Here is a 25,098-nt window from a genome sequence, read left to right on the forward strand (position 1 = left end):
GCCAATTGCAATTCAATGCAGCCAAGAGCAATTCCTTGTGGCCTATAGTAATTCGTACTGGCCAGAAGTAATTCTTCGCGGTCGAGAGTAATTCGATGTGGCCAAGAGTAATTCTTCGGGCCAAGAGTAATATTTTGCGGCCATGAGTACTTCACGGCGAGGAGTAATTTTTTGCGGCTAATAGTAATTCTTCGTGTCAGATTCTTTTTCTTTTTAACTAATAGGTAAGAGAACAAAATTGCTATTCAATACAACTTGAGCTATTGGTTTAGATGATTTGGAGTTTCATAATCTGTATGGGATTAAAGATTGCAGATTTTTTTGTTGGAGTCTTTTGGGTAGACAGAGTTTCAAACTCTATTTCATACTTGGTTATATGTAATCTTGAAACTATTTGGCTTTTCTATTTTTCTAGGTCAGTTAAGGAAACAAGTGAGATAGAGTCACTTTTGAGTGAGTGGACGTTCAAAAAATTGAATTCGAGTTGAAATCCGATATGATTATACATTCTTAATATCTTTGATGCTATTCCTGAATGCAACTAACGGAATTAAATAGGTTTCGTAACATTTGTTGTGTTAGACTATTTTATGAACTTGGTTAGATGGATCATGTTTGAAGCTTATTTTTAAAATGAAAATTTCCGAGAAATAGATTTTGTTGGGAGAAGGAAATTTTTTCTACTTCACGGTTACTTGTAATGCTCCTCTCGCATGAGGTGGAACCATAAGCATATCCGGAACTAATCTCATGTGAGATGACTTAAAAAAAAACTGTTGTATCCACACAAAAAACTTTCGAAAAAGTGTGATTTGATACTTCATTTAGACTATGTTTAGAAAACATTAGGCACGGGCAATTACTAGTCTCTAATAGGAAGAATGCTTTTTATACTCCTTTCACAAATCCATTCCATAGATTCAAGATTTGTTTGTGTTTGTGTTTGAGGTTGGAAATAAATTACTACTACACCAATTAGGCTCGAGATCTATGCATGCACTTATCCTAGGTTTGAATGGAAACCATACAACAAACCTTGAGCCACAAGAGACAACCCAGGGCCGAAAACATAAATTTACGTCAATGACAGCTGTTGCCAAAAGGATTCAAAGGTAGGGGCAAACTTTCAAAGGCAACCAATTCTAGGACATAGACAAAACGTGAAAATGAAAGCAAAATGTTTGTTTGAAGTCCCGAGCTTTATCATTATGATAAGCTTCAAACAAAATGGGAGACCAGATCAGTATAGGAGTCGATATGGATTTTCCATACATAAAGTAATGTAATGATTTCCATATGGAAAACCACCGCGACAATTTTTTATCCTCTTGCACAGATTCTGATAACAGGTGATTTTTGGATTCTGCACCCACCAAATCATTTTTCAAATACATTATTGCAGAATGCATTCCATAATCTGTAATCAAACAAGCAAACTACTATAATGCACAATGAGAACACAATGGCTCCCAAACAGCCTCATATGTTTCGAGGAGGTGAAGGATAAAAGTACAACAAATCACAAACACACTGTGGTTATAGGGTTTTCCTGCAAATGATGACACCCACAAAAACCAATATAGAAGCCACAAATGCTCCCTGTCTAGAGAGGGCAAATTCAGACCACGTCAAGGGCTTTGAGACATGGGTTAGTACCCTCTGAAAATGTTCGTTCAGCTCCTCACGCGATCCGGTGTTGTCAATCACAATGTCTGCTTTGGTTTTTTTCAAATCCAAAGGCATCTGAGCTTGTATCCTGTTTTTGGCTTCTTCAACGGACGTTCTGTCTCTTTCCATGAGACGCTGAAGTTGTGTTTCAGGATCAACCCATACAACAATAATGGGCTTTGTCCACTTGTCCATCTTGGCCTCAAACAAAAGAGGAATATCGAGAACAATAACCTTGTAGCCCTTCATCCATAGCTTCAAAATTTCCCAGAAAATTCCAGATGAAATATATGGTGCCAATAACCTGCATGGATATATTATGCAGCATCAAAATGCCAAAACCTGGATAATGATAGCTCATAATAGAGCTTCAAGTTCAAGCATAAAAGTAGTGGGGTACGAACGGATAGCATAAGGTAGCTAAAGTTAGGCAACAATACGTTCAGAATCATAATACAATCATTTCCTTTTTGATAATGTCCAAGGCTACAAAGGAAAACTCAAGGCAATGCCAAAACCTGCACGATGATAGCTCATAATAGAGCGTCAAACCTAGCAGTAGTAGGGCTACAAAAGGATAACATAAGATAGCTAAAGTTAGGCAACAATCAGCTGATCAGAATTATACAATCATACAGTTTGATAGATATCAAAAGTGGAGGTGAGTCCTTGAAAGATGCTAATACTAGGTGCAATCCTTCAGAAGGTTGGTCAATCACAAGTACGAATCCAAGCACTAATCTTTCTCTCCATGGATGGTGGATCAATCAAGATCAGAGGTGGTTCAGGCCACCTATTTATGCCGAACTCCACACTTTTGAAGATGGACGAATCGACAAACTACGACATTATCCCCGTTTAATACAACAACCAGTTTTTATATGTCCAAACCCCAAAGATAGAGAGGTTTGTACTCCAGAACTCAACAAGAAATGATTAATCTAACATAAGCATCATCCATAATGTGAAATGAAAAAGGAATTGACAATTGAATATTTCCAGACCGGAAGATACATGACGACTATATATATCGTACAAGTAGATGAGATAATTACTCGAATCCATGAGTAGCCCTTGAAATCCACAAGGAAAAGAGATAGAAACTCTTGAATTAATATTGATTGAAAAGGTTTCTTTGACCTTAAGCTCACAATCTTATTTATACTAGCTCAAGGATAAAGATAGACCCAACCTTTGACCTTCCCAACACAAGACTCTTAGACTTTCCCACAAAGACCCTTAGACTCCCAACACTCAATACAAAGAACTTAACTAATTCAATACTTAATACTACAAAGTACCAAACTACCAACCTTGGAACTATTAAAGACACATTGAATAACTTATTACTAAGTTCATTCGGGCCTGCTTTCTAGTTGGATACATCAATTACAGAAATGGGAGTGGAAGTTTGGGACCTTCCAATACAGCTGGAGCCGGACATTGCAGATTTCCAACCATAATTACATTAGTTAGCATTTAGCAACCTTTCAATCTCTTGTCCAAGTTCATTTGGGCCCGTTTTCAAATCTGATACATAAATTAGAGAAATAGAAGAGCTTGTTACCGGTAGTTGCAGCAGAAACCAAGTAAAATAGATGGTGCCCTGCGTTTTCCTTCTCCCCTCACTGCAAACCACCACTGGCACCAATGCATCAATTAAGTATATCGACCTTTACTTAACTATGAAAGCTTTACATGTATGTTTCAGGAGTTTCTCGTTCTCCTATTGTCTCCTTCGGGCCAACTAGTTGAAAAATCCCCGATTTTATAGTCTTGCTGTCTTTTCTAAGTTCTCCACCCAGTTAAAATAATATGTGGCTGACAGGATACTATGGGGAAAAAAATACAGTTGTCTTCGCACACTGGTCAGAACTCCGACAACCTTTCTATGTAAGCTACTGCATAACATATAAGTTGCATCTGATGAGCAACTACATTATCTAAGATTGAACAGCATATGGAAAGCAGTAAAAGGGAAACAACAAATAGTGCCAGGAGAGGAAAGGATCCAATAGTACTCGTATTTGTTAATCTATAAGACAACACGGACTTGTACACACCCAAGAGGAATATGATCTTAGACAATATGAGTAACTTAAGTTAAGAAACTAGACTACGATTTGTGGTTTAGTAGAAATATTATGCCACAAACAAGGGTCAACAGCAACTCCTAAAGTGAAATTACTGCAGAAAAACAATGCCATTTCCTATGAATGAAACTAGCATAAACTACATGATCTAGTTGCTGAAAGTAACCATAACCTTGAAACCAGCCAGACATATATGAGATGCATGCAGTTTAAAAAACAGCACTGGTATTTTTCCTGCGTCCAAATGCAATGAAACGAAATATACTGCTGAAAATAAATCACTATTTGTTGGACATCCAAATGCTCCACGCCAAAAGTACCTGTACCTGTTAAGAAGTTGGCGCTTGTCAGGATCAGAAAACACAATGTGACCGAGTTTCGCCCGATCAACTTCTCCATTATCTAGTAAGATGTCCTCACCAAATGCCGCCACAACCTTTTTCCAACCGCCCGTGCCTTTCTTTAGAACATCCTGCGATTAACCAAGCGTCCATTAACTAACCAAACAATTGGAACTACGCCAAAAATTCGAGGGGGTACAAGAACAAATAGAATTATGCATATAGATTGTTACTTTGTGGTTGAATTTAGGCAAATAGATTAACTAACCAAACTAAAGGCTCAGTTTTTTGAATTTGGGCTTTAGCTTGTATTTTAGGGTTTTGTAAACAAGAAGATGAATTGAGAGGGAGGGCTTACGCGAGCGACGAGGTCGGCATCAATGACGGGGATGCTGTGAAGCTTGAAAAGGTTGGAGACAGTGCTCTTCCCCGATGCGATCCCACCGGTCAGTCCTACTATCCTCATCTCACCCCTCGCTCTCTCCTCTTTCTTTAGAGGATCTCCAATAGACTAAATAGGATCCTAAGCAATTTGTCTAGAAAAAGTGCACATTTTAACTTCGTCTAGCCGCCAAATATTTTTACTACACAATAGCCTGGACAAATCCCTACCCAATTCCAAAACTCCCTTGATTTATAAAAAAAGAAAAAGAAAAACACTCACCTCCACCACCATCCCTCATCTCCGACACCTCCATAGCCACCACCAGCTATACCCATCTCTCTCTCTCTGAAATCGCAAAACCAGATGGAACCCAACGATTTTGCACCGCTGTCGCCCAAATCGGAAACCCCAACTGACTGACCAAATCAAAATTCCACAAACTGAAATAGGAAGACCCACAAATTAAACTCAAGCAACAACAGAGCCAACGATGGCTGAACTGAACCCCGCCGGAATAGAATATGACGACGGGTGACGGCTAGCAGATCTGGGGAGAGAGAGAGAGAGCCCGAGTGAACAATCGATCGCCCCTTGTGGCGTGGCATTGTAGCAGTAAGTCGGAGTAGCGAGTCTGCTGCTTGAGTTTTTTTTTATTTTTTATGGTTTCCTGTCTCAGGAGAAAATGACGAGGAGAGGAGCCGAAGACGAGGGTGTGTGAATTAGAGATGAATCTGAATCTTAGAATGTTATAAAATTAATAAATTAAATCTCTTGGACAAATCCAGCGCATCTAGTGTAGTGGTATCATAGTACCCTCCCACGGTACTGACCGGGGTTCGATTCCCCGGATGCGCAACTCTGGATTGTGATTAATTTTTTTCCCTCTTCTTTTCTCCTTATGACTAAAGATGGGTTTGGATTAAAAACTTAAATGCATTTTTTGTTGTTCTTATTAAACATTTTTTTGCATTTGTTTACCCTCCCACGTACTGACCGGAGTTCGATTTCCCAGATGTGTAATCCTTGATTGCCAACAATTTTTTTTCACTCTTCTCTTTATGACTAGGGTGGTTCTGGATTAAAAAGTTAATTTAATAAACTAGTCTCAAACTCAAGTTCGAGCTTAATTTAATTAAGCGAATCGAATTGAACCAAGTCACAAGTTATTCGAAGTAATCGAGCCGAACTTTAACGAGCTGTTCGATTCGTTTGTTTACTATCGAACCCTATTGTCTGTGTGTGTGTTTGTTTCCTTCTCTAAAAATTTTCCCAGCACAATCGATTGCCCAAAAAAGGAAAATCGAGCAGCAGATACTATAATGAAGTCGTAGGAGGCTCGTAAATCACGATGCAAGCAGAGATCAAGCTTGGAATTTTGTGAGAAGAGGAAAAAGAAAACACGAATCAGAGAGGTCAGTGGCTGCGGCGTTTTCAGGTATTCAAACAAACCTCAATTGAAAACTTTTGGGGTAAATAAGAGAGAACTCGGAGAGGCATTCAAAACTCAATTCTCAGACCATTCTCCGATCAACCATGTTACCACTCCCAGGAACAACCACCACCGCAGCAAGCAGATTAATCGTTCTATTAGACACTTGCGCTTCAACTATCCACATCAAACAAATCCAAGCCCAACTCATCCGGCAAAACCTCTGCGAGGACTCAACCATTGCCTACGGTTTCATCACCGCTTGCCAATCCGTGGGTCTCTTGGACTCCGCCCATCGTCTTTACTCCCAAATCAAAAAACCCGACGTCTTCATTTCGAACACCCTCATTAAGTGCTCGTCTCGCGCCCAATCCCCTCACAAATCCATATCCGTGTACACCCGAATGAATAGAAATGGAGTCTTTCCCGACCACTACACTTTCCCTTTTGTTCTCAAGGCTTTGTCTGACCTTCGTGATGTTAAACGAGGGCAATGCGTGCATACCCAGGTTGTGAAAATGGGTCAGTTTAATGATATCTATGTGCAGAACTCGTTGCTGAATGTTTACGCATCGGTTGGCAGTATGGACTTGTGCCAGAAGGTGTTCGATGAAATGCCGCAGAGAGATGTGGTATCTTGGACGGTGATGATTACTGGGTATCGAGAAGCTGGACGGTTTGACAACGCGCTGAATGTGTTTGAACGAATGGAGCTTGCGGGTGTACGGCCGAATCAAGTGACCATGGTGAATGCTTTGTCTGCGTGCTCGAGTTCCGTGGCTCTTGAGGTGGGTATTAGGATACATGGTTTTGTAAAGAGGAGCGGGTGGGAGTTAGATGTGATTTTGGGGACTTCTTTGATTGACATGTATGGGAAGTGTGGGAGAATTGAAGAAGCGTTGGGTGTTTTCCAAAGCATGGAAGAGAAGAATGTGTTTACATGGAATACCCTTATTAAAGGGCTAGCTTTAGCCAAGAGTGGGGAAGAGGCGGTTTGGTGGTTTTCCCAAATGGAGCAAGGAGTAGTCAAGCCAGATGAAGTCACTTTGATTGGAGTGCTTTTTGCTTGTAGTCATTCTGGATTAGTACAAGTGGGAGAGTCAATCTTCCGTTCTTTGGTTGATGGGAAATATGGATTCGCCCCCAGCATCAAGCATTATGCTTGTGCGGTTGACTTGTTTGCACGGTCTGGACATCTTGAAGAAGCTTCGAAGATCATAAAAGAAATGCCATTTGAGCCCACAAAACCTGTTTGGGGAGCACTCCTAGCTGGCAGTAGAGCTCATGGAAACCTAGAAATGAGCGAGTTTGCAGCTTGGAAATTGATAGAGTTACAACCAGAGAATAGTGGTTACTATGTTATTCTTGCAAATATTTATAGTCTGATGGGAAGATGGATTGACGCCGAAAAAATTCGGGAGCTGATGAAAGAGAGGGGACTTAAGAAGGATCTCGGTTGTAGCTCAGTTGAGCATCAACCTCTGGATTCCGTCAATGAGTTGGTAGCATAGCAAGTCAAGTGCATTCATGATGAAAGAGAATTAACATCCAGTCTGTCCAAACAGGATAGTAAGACTTTTGTTGAGTATTTGATTTTCACCAGTTGTCGAACATTATGCCGCTGATCCTACTACAGCTGTACGGGGGAACATGGAAAACTGGTTGTGGGGTTCATGGGAACATAGAATTGAGCCTCTTTGCTGCAAAGTTGTACAGTTGACACCTTAGACTTAGAGATTTGGGCTGTCTTAACTGTGGGCAGGGATGGGAAGACTGAGAGATGATGAAAAAGCATCCGAAGAGGTGAAAGAGAGTGGATTTTAGGAGTTGTCTTGCACAGCTGGAGAGCTTCAGCGCCAGGATCTATTGCCTCATTGTGTAGAAGTCCTTTGCCGTGTAACTGTAAGATGATATCTTTCTACACTTCCATTTGAAAACTTGTTGCTTTATAGCATTTATTAATTATTTGGAATAGAGGAAAAAGAAGGAATTCGCGGCTCTGTGTCAAGGTCAGATAAGTGGGTTCAAGATGTGAATTACATGCTTTCAAAATTTTCCTTTTTCCACATAAACGAAGTTCCATTCTTTCGACACAAAGTATGATTCTCTGCACTACAAGAAAAATTGATTTGATGCAGTCCTTCAGAAACTGATATCTGTAAGTTTGTGCATTCATTGATCCCTTTGTACCTCTGTTTGTACTCCAAAATTTCCTCCCAATCATGTTATTATGGGGTTTCACTTTACTCTAGAATTTTAAAATGTTCAAAGTGAATCTAGTATATTGGTTTGAACTTTGAAGAATGACACCAAATCAAGAAATGTGAAATGAGTCTTTGATATATATTGGTGTTGCTTTTCATGAATCATGAATGTTGATCATTGAGGAAATAATATGTGCACGAGACTTGGGCATCTATGCTTTTCAAAGCCATATGCGCCATTCAGATGAGATTTTGTAGTTTGTTGTATGAGAGTTGAAACTTCAATAAAAACATGTATAAGGAAAATGCTAACAACCGCCCTAAAGGCCGTGGATAATGTGAAATTGGTGCATCGATATCCAAACAATGTATATATTATCCTTGGCGGCTAGCAAACTGTGTATAAAGCACGAGTTGCCTTTAGTATTCCTAGCCTTTTTCTACACATTTTCGTCCAAAATGATGATATATTGGGTCTGCCTCCGAAACACATCGTTGTGTTGGTATGTACTCCTATATGTAGTTGATGGTATGCATTTCTTTACTGTTCCGATTTGTTCTCCAGTGTTGATTTTGATGACTTGGTTTATTCCTTATATGCAGCATAGCTGTTGTGTTTAGCTTCTTTTTTTCTTGCATTAGCGATTTATGTTAGGGTTTTACTGTTTGTGGATTTTGTGTTTGTGTGTGGTTATGGTTATTTTGATTTTTTTCCCCTTGTGTTGGGGAGTTAACATTTTAGATTTTCTAATATGGTTAAGAATTGGTGCTATCATGTAGCCGTATATTATTTTGGCTTTTAGCTTGCTGTTAAATTTGATCCAATCTTGTTCCTATGTGTTTCATGTCCCCAAGTCATCCACTATTTTAGCACAGCAGTTAAATTCCAGCCAGCTCTGCTGGAAAAGAATTGTTCACAGTATTTTCAGCCGGGATTTCCAGATGAACTTAGATTCCTAGTGTCTGGGGTGTTTAACTGTTCTAGAGGAGATGTTTTAACTTTTAAGTTTTAACCCTTCAAATTGATGAGGACAGCAGTTTAGTTGTGCAGGTCTACTGCTTTCTTTGGGTTCTTTTTCCCTTATTTGGTGTAATTTCTTTTTTGATCGGACCCTTATTTGTTATAATTTGAGTTCACATAGCATCCAATATAATTTGTCGTTTCCTTTTAAAAGTCCCATATTCTCATCCTTAGTTACCATGGTCAATATGCTTTCCATTTAGATGCCAATACTAAAGACTTGCGATACAGAACCATCATTTTATGCAAGTCTTCCCCTGTACATCGCTTATCTTGTAAGAGTTGGAATATTTTGGTCTCTCACTTGGTTATTGTAGCTGAAATTGTTGTTGAAATTACAAGAGGCCCAGACGTTTTGTTCCATCCAGGGAGAGTGGTAGGTTGAGTTTCGTTCATTCCACTTCATTAGTCCTTGCATAAATTGCTGAACTATCAAGATTTTCTTACAATAATACTTGTTCTTTGGGATGTACTATTAAACCTTGATGTCAGAAATTTGTTATTTCAATTCCTACCATTCCAGTGAACTTAGGTCTGGAATTTTTTTGTTGCTCTTTGTTTCATGGATAATGTTTGGAGCCTTGGGTTAGTGTTTTACGATTAATTTTGTATGCATTTTGGATTTTTAGTCTGGGTGACGAGCTGGTGCTTTTGTATATATGTCATCTCTACTGCACAGCCATGGTTCTTATTGCACTGGTGTTTTGTTTTGAAAGAGTTTTTGTTGGATGGATGTGTGTTGCAAAAACTAGCATTGGTTTATATCTATGTATATACACTCCGGTTCCCCTGAGGGATCCCGGATGAGAGGGCTGGTGCGGGACTCCCATCTCAGCCGTTGGATCTAATCCAACGGCTGTCATTTTAAAGAGCCACACACGGATCTAAACACGGGTGGGTCGGGTAGAAACTATAGGATCCGGGTTCTAACAAAGCAACATCTCACCCGGCTCCTCTCATTTCTTCTGCGTTTCAACGAGACCACAAAGAGAGAGAGAGAGCGACGAAACTCAGGCGATTTGGCGATTTCGACGAAGACTACGAAGAACTCAGACGATTTCGACGAAGAACAAGAAGAAGAACACCACAAGGTCTCTCTCTCTCTCTCTCTTTCTCTCTCTCTCTCTCTTTCTCTCTCTCTCTCTCTCTCTCTCTCTCTCTCTCTCTTTCTCTCTCTCTCTCTCTCTCTCTCTCTCTTTGTGTCTCTCGTTCCGTACGAGAACCAGAAACCCTAACCCGTTTATTAGGGCTCTTCTTCGTGAACACAGGAGAACACCACAAGTCTGGCTTTGAAGTTAGGGTTCGATTTAGGGTTTCTATTGATTTGAAGCCCTAATTTGTGGTTCGATTTTCCCCAAAAAAAAAAAAAAACCATTTGATGTGTACAGCTTTGTGGTACAAGAGATTTGCTACCTTTGTGGTGTGTACAGCTTTTACCACAAAATCGAATTGTAAAGCAAAAATAAAGAATTGCATGATTTCTACCTGTTTTTTGAATTTTATGATTGGCATTTTGTACTTTATATTGTGTTGTCTAGCTTTTGCCTGGTTTTTTTTGGACTGCCTTGATTTTGGACTGGTTGTATATGCTTCTTGAAGGATTCTAGCCTTAATTCTTTGTGGTTCAAAAAAAAAAAAACCTACTTGTAGGGTTCGAAACCCGTTCGAAATCAGCAAAACCAAAAATTACGGTTTCCCTTTTCTGCAGAAATTAGGGTTTTTTTTGTGACAATTGATAAAAGAAATGTGCTATCAATCAGAAAGGTTCCTTGAAAACAAATGCTGGACTAAAAAAATTCTGAAAAGTTGGGATGGAGCCAGGTGTTCCCCAGCATCTTTTGCAGAAGTAGTTTCCTGAACTTTTTATATATGTCTGGTCTGCATGACAGTTGAATGGTAATGTCCTTGCTGAAGCTGTGATACTCTTCCATAGCTGTTTGCTTTGAAGATGGTATTCTATCAAATTTCTGTCAAGCTTTTTATTGCTGTTGTCAAGTGTAATCAAGATGTTCACTGCTGTCAAGTTGTTTTCTGCTGCTATCAAGTTGATTTTTGTCCAGTGCTACGGTTGTTTTTCTAAAGTTGGATAGTAACTGTTCAGTTTAACGGCCTGTTTTGTGCTTGTTATGGTTGTTTTGTGCTTGATGTTCTGTCAGACCAGCAACACTTTGTTGTTGATCAGTTTAAGCTGTCATGGTTATTTGCTGCTGGTTGCTGTTTACTGCTGCAGACTGCTGCTGTTATGGTAGCAGCTACTCACTGTTGATGTTGTTTCCTACGGGTTCTATGACCTCTTTCTATGAGGTGAAGCCCCATGTTCATTCCACCTATTCCATGAGGAATTCATCTTGTGCCATTCGGTGGATTGAGCGGATGCATATTGGCATTTTGTTATCCTTTTGTTACTATCACTTTGGAAACAGCGCATTTCAGCTAGCTTATGTAGCCATTTGGTGTAAACAATTTTTCTTTTACTCTTGTTTGTTTTTCTTTTTTTCCTCCTGGGGTATGCCCCTTGTAGGCTGTATATTCGGTTGTCCTCCTTTTATTTCAAGCTATTTTACCCAAAAAAACATTTGTTGTAGTTTGACTGTGGCCAGCTTTTGTGTTTGGTGTGAAGTAATTTCTGATTTGTGTTTGGCCAGCTTTCTACTGTGACATGTCCATGGGAGGGGGGCATAGGACGTGTTCTCTTATCTTCTCTGGTTCTTGATCATTCTCTGGAGAGGAAAATAATGGTAAAAAACCGAAAAGTTCAGAACCGGAGTGTGTGAATCGTGAACAAGACCACCATTTGATAATATGAGAACTATGAAAGTTAAGAACGGAATGCATGAATGCAAAAACTTGAATGCCATATAGCAGAGCACCATCCTATATTTTGTGCAAGACCTGCAAAGGGTTTTCCAGTAACCAATAATGTGTGATCTACTTGTTTTTTTGTTCTGAAATTCGTAATGTAGAGCTTTTAGTCATCTAACACCTAATTGTCGAATATTCGTAATGTATCGGGTGATGCGACTGTGAGAGGTTCTGATCCAAAGCAGAAACCATATTCTAATCATTAACTTTGGCACCAAGGAAAGCAGGAGCTCCAATTGAGGATTGTCTTTACTTCCCATCTAATTATCGAACTCATACCTTGTGGAAATTTCTGTCAGTGGGATTCCATTCAAGAAACACAACCACCACCATAACTACTGAAATTCCCCATTTTCCTTGTGATTCAAACTAATCTCCAACCAAGAAACAAACACAAAAAAACATGTCTATGCCATTCCATGTGCCAGAATGAAAGTAACCATGTTCATAACAAATTTTCAATCCATTCATTCAGAAATCAATACAAAAAACATGTCCATGCCATTCATCCTTCGGTGGCTTCCAAGCAAATATTAATTGAGATCATTCTGGAACATTGCCATTACATTCATATGAACTAAGGCAGGTATTTCATGTTCCTCATGTTCGGAACAGTTTCAGCGTTCTTCGCGAACCACACAACAATGCATAAAATTAATAACATAATCAAACACTTTGTTTTGTAGTCAAACACTTTAGCTTCAACTTCTTGTAATTTCTTTCCCAGCTTCTTGTTCTCTCTTGTAAGTTCTTCCACATCCTTCCTCAAAACTTGATTATCTCTTCTCAAGTCTGAATTTCCCTCTCCATATTCTTCTTGTCAGCTTGCAACATTTGTTTTTCCATGTCTCTTTCAGGGTCTATCCAATAGAAGAAACCACATCCATTAGGTAGCTGGATAATTTAAAAAAAAAAGGACATCAGTTTTTAATGGATGGAATAAATAATAAATAACGAAAACAAAATATTACTACCTTATAGTTTACACAACCTAGAAATCTTCTTCCCTGAATAGCCTCTATTTTTGAAGTTCTTATAGGTGATGGTATTCCACATTTGCAAGGAGGGCCTTCAATTATGCTATTGAAATGGGAAGGAGAAGAAGAAGAAGACATCTTTGTACTGCAAAACAAATATTTGATTTACTAACCAGTCAGCTATACTGCATGACTCTCTACAAGATACCAATCTCTACTGTCATGCTTCATAAACTAAAAATGAAAATAAGTACATAGAGCAGTACCAGATTTCGAGCCAATCTAAATTATGAAATGCCATTATAAACCACCACTAATTATGAAAACCTACATATCACTGAATCTCACAGCTAAATATCACTGAATCTCACAGCTAAATATCACTGAATCTCAGCTACATTAACTGAACAATCCACCCCCACGAGAATGACAGATGTTCTGCAGTTTGTCCACATTTATGTGTATTTCTCGTAGCTATATGTGTTTAGTAGTTTTACATGAAACCTACATACGTGGATAATATTCCCAACTGCAGCTTTTTCTCTTTCGAATTTATATGCCCAACTTCCTCTTTTTGCCAATCTAAAATTAATGTCCACAATCTAAAGTACAAAATGCCAATCAAAAAATTCAAAAAATCAACAAAATGGTTTTTTTTTTTATTTATTTGGGAAAATCGACCCACAAATTAGGGCTTCAAATCGATAGAAACCCAAAATCGAAACCTAATCGCAAAACACAAAAATCAAACGGATTCGAGAGAGAGATAGACAAAGAGAGATCGGGAGAGAGAGAGACCTTTAGTTTGACGAAGAACGAAGAAGAAGAAGAACATCAAAGCCAAACTTGTGGTGTTCTCCCGTGTTCACGAAGAAGAGCCCTAATAAACGGGTTAGGGTTTCTGGTTCTCGTACGGAACGAGAGAGAGAGAGAGACCTTGTGGTGTTCTTCTTCTTGTTCTTCGTCGAAGAAATCCGTCTGAGTGCTTCGTCATCTTCGTCGCTTTTCTTTCTCTCTCTTCTGTCTGTGTTTGAAACGCAGAAGAAATGGGAGGAGCCGGGTGAGATGTTATTTTGTTAGAACCCGGATCCTATAGTTTTTACCCGACCCACCCGTGTTTAGATCCGCGTGTGGCTCTTTAAGACGACAGCCGGAGTCCCGCACCAGCCCTCTCATCCGGGATCCCTCAGGGAACCGGAGTAAGTATGTATAGAGTTAGGTTTCGGTAAGGGATCCCTCATTTTATTAAAATGTGGGACTCCCCTTCCCGATTGAATTTCGATGATCCGAGCCGCTCAAAGTGATCAGAACGTGATTTTAAGGGTCCCCGTAAGAAATCAGCAAAAAAAATGACCGGAAAGGGCTTCATCCGAGCAGTTTTCATTAAACGGTTCAAAAAAAACTGCTCGGATGACGCCCTTCCCGGTCATTTTTTTTGCTGATTTCTCGCGGGGACCCTTAAAATTACATTCTGCACACATTGAACGGTTCGGATTTTCAAAATTTGATCGGGAAATGAAAGTCCCTCATTTTGTTAAAATGAGGAATCCCTCACTTGAAAATTCCTCTATATATATATATATATATATATATATATCTTAAAATGCAAAATTTCAAGTCTTTCAATTAGGACCTATTATATTAAAATTTTATATTCCTTTTGTTAGGAAAAGAAAAGTAAGACAATACAATCGAAGTATGGTTCTTTTTTATACAAGACCTACATTGAGGTTGAATTTCTATCAAAGGGTTTGAAGATGCCATAATTAGATCAAACGGCATAGATTAATGCATTTGGGGTTCTGCTTCTTGAAATAAGGTCTGACTTTTTTCGATTAAATAATCGTAGGATACGTACAAAATTAGGATACGCGTATAAACTGTAGGATACGCAGTTGTTTCGTAGGATTTTTATACAAAAAGGATACATGATGGGATATATATCGTTCTTCAAAGGAGACGATACAAATCGTATGATATGTATTGTGTATCGTAGGTTCTTAACAACTATGATCCCGATACGATTTATACAATTGAAAAAACGATACACGATATGTATCCCGATTTGAAAACATTGGTGATTTCTACATCGCGTTTCTTAAATCTATTAGCTAGTTTTTGATATTGTGCAATATAATTGCCTATACCTCAATCATAATGATGTCTGGAATTGAAATGCACATGAGCCGAAACATCTTTGTAATGCGTCAAGAAACAAGGAACAACTTTGTAATCAAGTGCAGAGCTATTGCAATTGTAAAGTGTAATACTTGTTATGGTATGGATGTTAGTTGATGCAGTTACATTTTCTGTCTTCGGCATGGGTTTGGCGGATAAAGAAGAGTGCAGACATTTTCTTACTGGCTATGTAAATTTTTATTCTTCATGTTGGTTGATTTTAGAGTTGCAGCAGATTATTCTGTCAGCTTGGGACCCCTCTGATTTCAAGCTGATCGCACTTGTCCCTTGCTACATGTTTGCCCAGGTTAGTAATAAGGAAATTCATGTGTCTTTTCTTTATTACTTGGAAAAGAAAATCAGATTATCTGTTTGTATCTTTTTCTACTGGAGTTCTCTATGCTGCTAACCGGGTGTTATCATGTCAAATTATCAACACTATGAGCATCTCCAACCCTTATTCTTCTTTGTAATTGAAATATTGAATCAAATTTGAGTAAAACCCTCCAAAAATTCACTGCACTCCTTAAGTTAAACCTAAGGTCGGTGTTCGTTAAGGCATGATGGATTTCTAGGGGATGACGAGGCTATAAATGTCTATGCGAGCTCGGCTACCATGATGGAAGCTTTAGTTCCTTTGAAGCCTTATGGGCTAAAAGAAGGGGGTTTTGCAGGGTAGAAATCCTTACGGATTACTTAATAGTGCCAGATGCTTTGTATTTTTCGGTCAAGGCTGATATTCTTGTGTTTCCTTTTTTCGTTGGATTTTATTAGTTTAGCTAATGAATTTCAATACGTACCCGTAGCAAAAGTTCCTTGGCAACTAATAAGGGCAGCTCATATTTTAGCTAAATCTATAAGGACTTCGCAGTGGTAATGCAATCTGAAAAAAAAGAACATCGCATTTCTTTTCACAAACCGAAAGGAATTCGCATGCCGGTTACATTCATGATAACTACTAGCAACTGTAGAATAATTTGGAAGAAAAAAGAGCCTTCCCGCACTCTCTCTTTTGACTCACCAACCCATAAGTGGTTCAAAATGAAACACAAAGAGACCAGAGTTAAATTACAACATACAGACTTCTACTCCGGTGGTCAAACGACCTGAACCTCGATATACCAAAACTTATTTCCTATATGACTCAAAGAGGACACCTTCCAACAAAAGCACTGAACTAAGGGATTTTTTTTTTTTTTTTGCACTCTTTGTTAATTTGTAGCATGCTTTTCCTTGTTCTTATTCACGTGGAATTATCAAACTATCCTTGTGTCTTAATTCACTTTCCAGTTTCCACATATGAAGGATAATTTTCTCAATTCACATGAATAATGACACGAGAAGAAGTGCTAAAAGATAAAAGAGGAGTGCAAAAATTACTTCCCTAAATTACAGAGCAATTGCAGATTAATTGTTGGGTTGCATTGCAAGAACCTTAAGCCAAGCTGGCCTAGCCAGGATATCGGTGCACCAGGCGTTGACATGGGGCCGTGAATCAAACAGTTTCTTGACTTGGGTACCCATCAAGTATTGAATGTTCGGGAGGTGGTGCAGATCCGCCAAGGTGAAGTTGTCTCCACCCAAGTACTTGGACTGACCCAATCGAACCTCGTATATGTCCAAAACTTGACCCAGTTTGGCCTCCTGCACCTCCACCACCGCCGTGTCCGTTGTCATCCCAAAGATCAGCTTGATAACAAGCTCCCAAACCAGCTTTGAAGCAACCGGGTCGAACTGGTTGGCCTCCACCTGCATCCACATCGATAAGATTGCCATCTTCTTTCCATGACAGATCAATTGGGTCCCCTTGTCTTCATATGCGTGTGCAACGTATAGGTTAATTGCCCTAGACTCTGCACATTTAGATATGAAAGTCAAATCAAATATGTTTGTCTAAATTCGCTACTTTGAATAGCAGGATATATAGTTCTGCCATAATCTAAATTTTGCAAATTATAGGGTTGGTGAAGAGAACATCGTTTGGCAAAAATATCGAATTGATCGCTACATGAGAACCACAAAATCATAAAATTTGTCCTAAAATCTAGAAACACAGGTCTTCATAAATTCATAAGAAATACTTGTAATCAGATTCTATAACTCCCAAATACCCCAATGAGTCTCACTTTTTTGAAGGAGACATCTTCTCATTTAGTTTTACAGATTAATGGTTTTTTTTGCCAAGATTGAACTGATATTAATGGATCTGTTTGTATTAGTTAGGTAGTAATCCATACCAAAGAGTGTCATATCTCCATCTTCAAATGCCGGCACTTGACCAAACGGCTACATCAGGGGGGAAACAAAAATTAATAGAAGCCAACAAATATAATGAAAACAACTAACTACTCTGTTCATGGCCGGCCTTGTTTTTCCTTTATGTGCTTACATTGAGAGAAATGAATGGTTCCTTTTTGTGGTGGCCGGCTCTCATGTCAACCGGAACTAACTCGAAGTCGAGCTCTTTCTCGTAGAGGCAAGCGAACACTCTCCGGGATGCGGTTGTGAATACGGCTCCGTGGACCTTCATTCTCGCGGTTTGGACTGAGATAGGATTAGCTTAGTCTTAGTGAGTGAGCAGTGAATGGTCAAAGTCCAAGAGAAACTGAGGAGAGAAGAAGATTGATGAGTGTGCTAAGGACTTCGGGAGCCGATGAAGGTATTTTTATAAGGGGCTGGGGTGATCTCGTTTCTCGTTTTCTCAGATTCTGGATTGCTCCAAGACAATGCACCGTAAAATATTACATTTTATTAGGCTCGTTGAGGTAACTGCTTATGTAAGAAATTAAACGACATGGCAAAATAGAACCAAACCCATTTTTTCCACAAACCAAAAGCAGTTCGCGTGCCGGTTACATTCATGATAAACAAATGACAACACTTACAACATACAGACTCGAGGTGGTCAAAGCGATCTGACCTTGACATACCAAACTTATTTTGAATATGACTCAGAAAAAGAGGCACCTTGACATACTAAACTTATTTCTTGTTCTTATCCATGTGGAAGAGCAAAATGGTAGATTAATGGTTGGCTTGCATTGCAAGGACCTTAAGCCAAGCCGGCCTAGCCAGGATATCGGCGCACCATGCGCTGACATGGGGGCGTGAATCAAACAATTTCTTCACTTGGCTACCCATCAAACGATGAATGCAAGGGAGGTGGTGCAGATCCACCAAGGTGAAGTCGTCTCCGCCCAAGTACTTGGACTGAGCGAGTCGAACCTCGTATATGTCCAAAACTTGAACTAATTTGGCCTCATTCTCATGCACCGCCGCCGCATCTGCGGTCCCCCCAATCATCGGCTTGATAACAAGCTCGAAACCCAGCTTCGTAGCCGCCGGATCAAACTGGTGAGCCTCCACGTCCATCCACACCGACGCGATCGCCATCTTCTTTCCATCATAGATCAGTTGGGTCCCCTTGTCTTTGTAGGCGTGTGCGATGTGTAGGTTAATTGCCCTCGACTCTGCAAAATTGCGATATAAAAGTCGAATGGAATAGATTTCTCTAAATTTTCTAGCTAGTTTGAATTTCAGCATAGTTCTACCATAATCTCAATTTTGCAAATTATAGAGTTGGTGAAGAAAACATCATTTGGCAAATTATCGAATTGATCCTTATATGAGAACCACAAAAATCATAATTTGTCTTCTAAGCTAAAAACACATGTCTCCGCAAAGTTATAAGAAATCAAATGTAATCAGATTGTATAACTACCAAATTTAGAATGGGTTTTATTTTTTTTGGGGCTAAGATTGAATTGATATTAGTTGATCAGTTTGTATTAGCTAGGGAGGTAGTAATCTTTACCGAAGAGCGTCATATCTCCCTCTTCAAACGCCGGTGTGGGGCTCCATTCTGAATAGTACACCACTTCTGACCAAGGGTTCGAGATTCGCTTCTAGTCTCTTTCTTCACCTTGCAAAATGAAGCATGACTAAAGACCACACCGGAGGTTTTCCGGGATGGCCCTCTGGTGCAAGAATCAGTTCACTTGCAGAGAGAAATTAGGAATTAAGAGCTAGGGTTTTTTCTGTGCGTACCTCTTCTAAGAAGGCATAATGGGATATTTATAGGGAACCTCTTAGCTTGATCTCCAAGATTGCACCAACGCTCGACATGCGTCGGCTGACATCACTCTTACGTCACGTTTTAGGGTTTTGTAATCGTTTGTAGGATGAGCTGGCACCTTCACGTGCTCCCTATCCTTATCCTGATAACCGCTCGGATGATGTCACGAACGTCACCACGACCAAGGTTGTTGTTCCCATGCAGGTGAGCTAGAATGATGGCTACGCTTGTTCGGCACCGAGCGTGTTATGCGACCATCAGAGGATCTCCAACCGAACGCGTTTCCCGTTCGTATGGGTGCTGGAGGCCGAGGCGATTAAGCAAGTCGTAATTAACAGGACCCTCGGCTATGGAGGCCTTCGGCGTTCCAAACGTCGAGGGTAAAATGACTCGGAGTTGATCGGGACACTGGATCACGTTCAGAAATGGCACGAGCCATTTTGCTCGGCCTGCTACAGCCGGCACTTGACCAAATGGCTACATGATCAGGGGAGAGAAAAATTATACAAGTCAACAAAGAAAATGAAAACATAAGTAATTACTCTGTTTTTTTTTTTGTTGTACAATTCTTACGTACGTTGAGAGAAATGAAAGGTTGCTTCTTGTGGGCGCCGGTTCTGATGTCGACTGGAACTAACTCGAAGTCGAGTTCTTTCTCGTAGAGGCAAGCGAGCACTCGTTGGGTTGCGATTGATAATACATCTCCGTGGACCTTCATTGTTGCCATTTCGGCTGGAGATAGATTAGTGAGTATATAAATAGTGTATTGTCAAAATCCTAACAGAAACAGAGGAGATGGTAATGGACTTTGTGGGTGTGGCAAGGACTTAGGGAATTGATGAAGGGATCTTTATATTGCGGGGTTTGGAGAGATCACTTAATTACCTCGTTTTTCCTAAGTCTAAAATATTAACACTAGATTTTAGGATTAGGTTTGTCGGGGTGCTTGTTGGGGTTACTGTTGGATATCTTCACGTTTTCCACAAGAGGTGAATTTGGCCAAAGAAAATCTTCACAGGCTCCATTAACGAGGAGGAGTTCACTTTGGAATTTTCTTCTTTGGCATGACTGTAAACATGGGTTTGTTTCCCCTATAAATACCCACGTAGTTTGATATTGTAAAGTATCACAGGGTTCTGAGAGTTTATGAGTTTGCTTGGACATACACTGAGATTGGGTGAGGGTTTCTAAATCCTCCAAATACAAATACAAATCAGCTGTTCATGGAGTAGTAGGCGATTTGCTGAACCACGTAAAATTTGTTGTCTCTATGTTCAATTGGGTGTGTGTGTTTCTTTGTGTGTTTTGGTTTGATCCTTATGGCACAACAGTTGCCGCTTATGAACTGTGTAATTAGACAACTACTTTAAGAGCAACTTTACCAGCAAAGTTAAATTAGCTTTTTAGCCATTTTAACTCATCAAAAGAGGAAAAATAGTTCTACACCAGATTAGGTAAACAAAGAGCTAACATGAATTTGTAAACAGTGCTTCGGCATTTTTACCTGGCAACTGTTCACCAGCTTTGGAATATAAAATATTATTTTCTCTCTCCTCTCTTTGTCCCTTTCTCTTCCTGTTTCTTTATTTTTTTTAAACTGTACTTTGTTATACTGTTTGAGAAAGAAATAAGTATATTTTAATAGATGATAGGTTAAATAAATAGTGTTGGTGTAGTGTTAAAAGAAATATAAGTAGGTAAAATAAAAAACGTGCACTGTTCACAAGTTTTTTTTACCTAATTACTGATAAACTTGCTCTAAGTTTAAGAGAGATGCTACGTACAATACATCAAACCACTATACTATCAATATATTTTTTGTGGAGTCCGTTTCGAGTCCAACAAAAATACAGAAAGATGTATGTAAATTTTAAAATAATATTTTATGAGGCTCTGTAAAAATCAGTTCCAATGAATATCAGTAAGCATTATTTATGGATACGTAGGTTGAGCAGTTTCACCTCCTACAAATTCACAAATAATATTTACCGATATCCGTTGGAGTTGATTTTTTACAGAGCCCCATAAAATATTATTTTAAAATTTATGAGCATTTTTTTGGGACTTAAAATGGGCGCCACAAAAAATATAATAGATAGTATAGTGGTTTGATGTAGTGTACCTAATCTTATTGTAAGTTTAATAACACTGATCATACAGTGGTGGACCTACCATGCATGACCGAATACTGCTGCTACTATTAAGTTTGCGTTTTTTTTTAACTTATAAGTCTGAATCTTATTTTAGTATTTTTTATTTTTTGTAACTTTTTGTTAAGTTTTTAGTCGTAATTTTTAAATTAATTATTCACCTTGATGAGACAAATAAAAAAGTATAAAAATATGTTTATTATTCATTAGCATTTCAAGAGGGTGACCCTGTGCGATCCGTCCCTCTACATATGCTGATTATACTATAATTGAAGATTGGTGCGTTAATGGAAGTCTCTTTGGTGCGTTAATTAAGCCTCTTTAGTCGTACGACTTTTGGTTTTGGTTGACTGTAATGAAATGAAAGCAAACTAGTGCTAGTTCGCATCCCGGTTGAAAGGAGATGACAGTTGTGTGATTTAGGTGAAAATTATGAGCACTTAATCGGGAAGTGAAAGAATGCACTACAGCCTTTAAATTAAATGAATCTAAGCCGTTCTAATAACTTGTTCCCACACCCTTCTGTTTTATAATAGAGATGTGAGCCAGCCAACGGATTTTTTTGCCCTTTTGATCGGTCAATGGGTAAAACCCAACACCAAAGAGCTTAGATATTTCCAATTGAAAAAGCGAAACCGACGGCCACGGGCCTTTCCATTCGAATAATCTGAGTCGTTTAATATAATAAATTTTTAAAAAAATTGAGTAGGTCTGTGAAAATTTCCAAAATCTAAATGAAAAAAGAATAGAAGATTGAATTCAGTATCTACACACATCGAATTAAGCTGATTTTTCACAAGTTCATTTTACTTTTTAAAAAAAATTATTGAACGGATCAAATCATCGGTGTAAAATCCGTAGCAGGTTCCGCGTCGCCATTGATGCGAGAGGTCGGTTTCGTAGCAGTTTTGATTTTCAATTGATTAAGCTTGGGGGAAGCTCAACCACGTAAATAAAAAAATGTTTGTGGCTTGGGGTCCCTTTTAGAAAAGAGGTAGAAAGTCATTCTCATCCTTGATTTAGACACAGCAAAATAATAGTATTAATTTCCGAGCATAATTAAAAAAGAAAAAATGGAACCCTCACAAAGGTGTGATTTAGAACCTATGAGGAGCAATGCTCCAAGAGCATAAAATAATTTCTCCGTGGTTTGGTGCACTTTTTAAGCAACTATGTTCCCTCACTTAAAAAAGATAGATAGACAAACATTGCCAGTACTATTTTATGGGTTATTATATTATCAACACATGAGCCTCACTTTACGTTAACCATCGTTTCTTTGTGTAACGCTGAACTTAAATATCATAACCCACCTTTTATATTGATGAAATCCTTTTAGCAAAAACAACAGATAGACAGCCAAATTCAGAAAAAAAACAACAACTAATAATTATTATTAAACGGGCCACCTAGTGGCCGAGGGCACAAGGCTCTCTCTCTAGTACTGCTGGGTCTAGAAAAGAGTTGAATGCACAAAGTCTTATTCCTCAACCACTTACGTTGTTTCTGCGAGCAGTTACAAGTAACCACCCACAAATTGATAAAACTTTCAGACAAACCCACAAATAGAATTTAGGCATTGTCACATTATGGGCATATTGGTTGCTCATAGTACTTTTTTGGGGTCAAAAGTGGGGAGCTGATGAAAGAGAGGGACTTGAGAAGGATTTTAGGGTTGTGGCTCAGACGAGCTTCAACCTCAGAATCCCGTCCGTGAGTTGCTAGCATGGACAGTCCACTGTGTTCATGTATCACTGATCAAGTAATTAAGATAACATATCGTCATATAGTGTAATAGTGGTCCAAACGGGATGACATTAAGCCTTTTGTTAAGACGTTTGAAGCTTGAAACCGAATCAAGAAAACACAAGATCAATTACAACATAAGAAACTTCAACTCGAGATGGTCAAAGCGATTTGACCTTGACTTTAAAACAAACGACATCAGATTATGGGAAATCATTTTATTGCGTGAAAAAAGTATTTCCCCAACTTAAAAAGCACTCGTCGATTAATTGCTGGCTTGCATTGCGACGACCTTAAGCCAAGCCGGCCTAGCCAGGATATCAGCGCACCACGCGCTGACACGGGGGCGTGAATCGAACAGCTTCTTGACTTGGGTACCCATCAGCAGTTGAATGCACGGGAGGTGGTGCAGATCCGCCAAGGTGAAGTCGTGTCCGCCCAAGTACTTGGACTGAGCCAGCCGAGCCTCGTATATGTCCAGAACTAGACCCAGTTTGGCCGTCTTCTCATCCACCACCGCAGCAGCGGCTGTCATCCCAAACATGGTCTTGAAAACAAGCTCCCAACAGAGGCTCGAAGCCACCGGGTCAAACTGGTTGCCCTCCACTTGTATCCACATGGATGCAATCGCCATCTTCTTGGCATCCGAATACATCAACTGGTTTCCCTTGCCGGCGTAAGCATGTGATAAGTATGAGGTAATCGCCCTTGATTCTGCAAATTCAATACCAAAGTCGAATGATGTTAGGTTTCTCTGTGCAACTTGTAGGGTCTCTGTGTATAGACACACGAAGGACAATTCATCGACAGAAGATCGAACAAAAAAAATCATACTATTAGCTGTCTAAAACAAAACAAATGATCATCTGAACAAATTCTACAAATTGAACCATTTTTTAGCTCCAAGGTTAAAGGGACATTAATGGATCTGTATAGAGTAGGTAGGTAGTAACCATACCGAAGAGTGTCAGATCTCCATCTTCAAATGCTGGAAGTTGACCAAATGGCTACACGAGGGGAGAAAGGGAGAAATTTTTACAAGTCAAATTAACAAAGAAAACGAAAACAACTTAGTAGCACTACTCTGTTCATGGCTCATTTGAGAAGACGTTGTTTTTCTATAGTTTTTGTTGTACAATTAATCTTACGTTGAGAGAAATGAAAGGTTCCATTTTGTGGCCGCCGGTGCTCATGTCAACCGGAACTAACTCGAAGTCGAGTTGTTTCTCGTAGAGGCAAGCGAACACGCGCTGGGACGCGGTTGATAACACGGCTCCGTGGACCTTCATTTTCGCCGTTTCCGACCGAGAAAGCTTGGTGAGGGAACAGTGACTCATGAAAATCCTAAGAGAAACAGATCGAGGAGTTAAGTAAGAACTTTGGGGGTATGGTAAGGACTTTGGGAGGATGAAGGGACTTTTATAACGTGGGAATAGAAGTGATCACTTTCCTCGGTTTTCCCAATTCTAGAATCAGAAAGTCTACACACATACACTTTGTGCACAGATTGTGCACAGATTTTATTGTGGAGATCACCACGGGTCCCACACGAATCATCCAAGCCGTTCATTAAATGTAAAACACTTTTTTAATGGACCTCATAAAAAATAAGCTCAATCCGATACCTATAAGTGCTCGATCCAACCACATAACTTTTCATTAACCGAAAATCTGAATGAAAAATTAGATGGTTGGATGAAGCACCTATAGGTATTGGATTGAGCCTATTTTTTACGGGAACCTTTGAAAAACTGTTTTACATTTAATGAACGGCTCGGATGATTTGTGTGGAACCCGTGGTGGGCCCCACAAAAAAATCTGTGCACAATATGTGCACAGACTGCTGTGTGTGTAGCAGCTCTCTTCTAGAATGCTCCAATTTGAGAGTGGTACTGGTGTAGGTCTCCGGCACTCCACCGTCCCATGATGCTAATATTTTTTTTGGTTAGTTGAGCTGCGCTGGGCTCCC

The 25,098-nt window shown here is 39.4% G+C and overlaps 5 protein-coding genes, 1 long non-coding RNA gene and 1 other non-coding gene across 9 annotated transcripts; 2 read left to right on the plus strand and 5 right to left on the minus strand.

Moving 5' to 3' along the window:
• Positions 1-1,353: 1,353 nt before the first annotated feature.
• LOC131315093 (dephospho-CoA kinase-like) lies at positions 1,354-5,180 on the minus strand. 2 transcript variants are annotated; one of them, XM_058344158.1, is made up of 3 exons: positions 4,461-5,180; positions 4,088-4,233; positions 1,354-1,972 (listed from the first exon to the last, which is right to left on the minus strand). In XM_058344158.1, exons 1-3 carry the CDS (start codon positions 4,566-4,568, stop codon positions 1,537-1,539), a joined length of 690 nt encoding a protein of 229 aa, XP_058200141.1. In that variant the 5' UTR covers positions 4,569-5,180; the 3' UTR covers positions 1,354-1,536. The 2 variants fall into 2 exon arrangements, with proteins under 2 accessions (XP_058200141.1, XP_058200143.1); XM_058344160.1 differs by lacking the exon at positions 4,461-5,180 and adding an exon at positions 3,236-3,296.
• Positions 5,181-5,271: 91 nt separating this feature from the next.
• Positions 5,272-5,342, plus strand: TRNAG-CCC (transfer RNA glycine (anticodon CCC)). Its single transcript has one exon. It is a non-coding gene; the product is annotated as a tRNA-Gly (tRNA).
• A 392-nt stretch (positions 5,343-5,734) lies between these two features.
• On the plus strand, positions 5,735-7,916 carry LOC131315097 (putative pentatricopeptide repeat-containing protein At5g40405). The gene has a single exon (XM_058344165.1). It carries the CDS (start codon positions 6,021-6,023, stop codon positions 7,425-7,427), a length of 1,407 nt encoding a protein of 468 aa, XP_058200148.1. The 5' UTR covers positions 5,735-6,020; the 3' UTR covers positions 7,428-7,916.
• Positions 7,917-12,425: 4,509 nt separating this feature from the next.
• On the minus strand, positions 12,426-14,028 carry LOC131315098 (uncharacterized). Of its 2 annotated transcripts, XR_009196600.1 has the most exons (3): positions 13,779-14,028; positions 12,978-13,125; positions 12,426-12,897 (listed from the first exon to the last, which is right to left on the minus strand). It is a non-coding gene; the product is annotated as an uncharacterized LOC131315098 (long non-coding RNA). The 2 variants fall into 2 exon arrangements; XR_009196601.1 differs by having other exon boundaries at positions 12,978-13,996.
• Positions 14,029-16,417: 2,389 nt separating this feature from the next.
• On the minus strand, positions 16,418-17,889 carry LOC131315103 (glutathione S-transferase-like). Its single transcript, XM_058344171.1, has 3 exons — positions 17,548-17,889; positions 17,396-17,444; positions 16,418-17,011 (listed from the first exon to the last, which is right to left on the minus strand). Exons 1-3 carry the CDS (start codon positions 17,686-17,688, stop codon positions 16,566-16,568), a joined length of 636 nt encoding a protein of 211 aa, XP_058200154.1. The 5' UTR covers positions 17,689-17,889; the 3' UTR covers positions 16,418-16,565.
• A 71-nt stretch (positions 17,890-17,960) lies between these two features.
• Positions 17,961-20,235, minus strand: LOC131315101 (glutathione S-transferase-like). Its single transcript, XM_058344169.1, has 4 exons — positions 19,811-20,235; positions 19,691-19,710; positions 18,973-19,001; positions 17,961-18,628 (listed from the first exon to the last, which is right to left on the minus strand). The coding sequence occupies exons 1-4, from the start codon at positions 19,958-19,960 to the stop codon at positions 18,183-18,185; spliced, it is 645 nt and encodes a 214-aa protein (XP_058200152.1). The 5' UTR covers positions 19,961-20,235; the 3' UTR covers positions 17,961-18,182.
• Positions 20,236-23,149: 2,914 nt separating this feature from the next.
• Positions 23,150-24,562, minus strand: LOC131315100 (glutathione S-transferase-like). Its single transcript, XM_058344168.1, has 3 exons — positions 24,278-24,562; positions 24,088-24,136; positions 23,150-23,843 (listed from the first exon to the last, which is right to left on the minus strand). Exons 1-3 carry the CDS (start codon positions 24,464-24,466, stop codon positions 23,395-23,397), a joined length of 687 nt encoding a protein of 228 aa, XP_058200151.1. The 5' UTR covers positions 24,467-24,562; the 3' UTR covers positions 23,150-23,394.
• Between the last annotated feature and the right edge of the window lie 536 nt (positions 24,563-25,098).

The sequence above is a fragment of the Rhododendron vialii genome, chromosome 13a, assembly GCF_030253575.1.
Source record: "Rhododendron vialii isolate Sample 1 chromosome 13a, ASM3025357v1".
Classification (NCBI taxonomy): domain Eukaryota; kingdom Viridiplantae; phylum Streptophyta; class Magnoliopsida; order Ericales; family Ericaceae; genus Rhododendron; species Rhododendron vialii.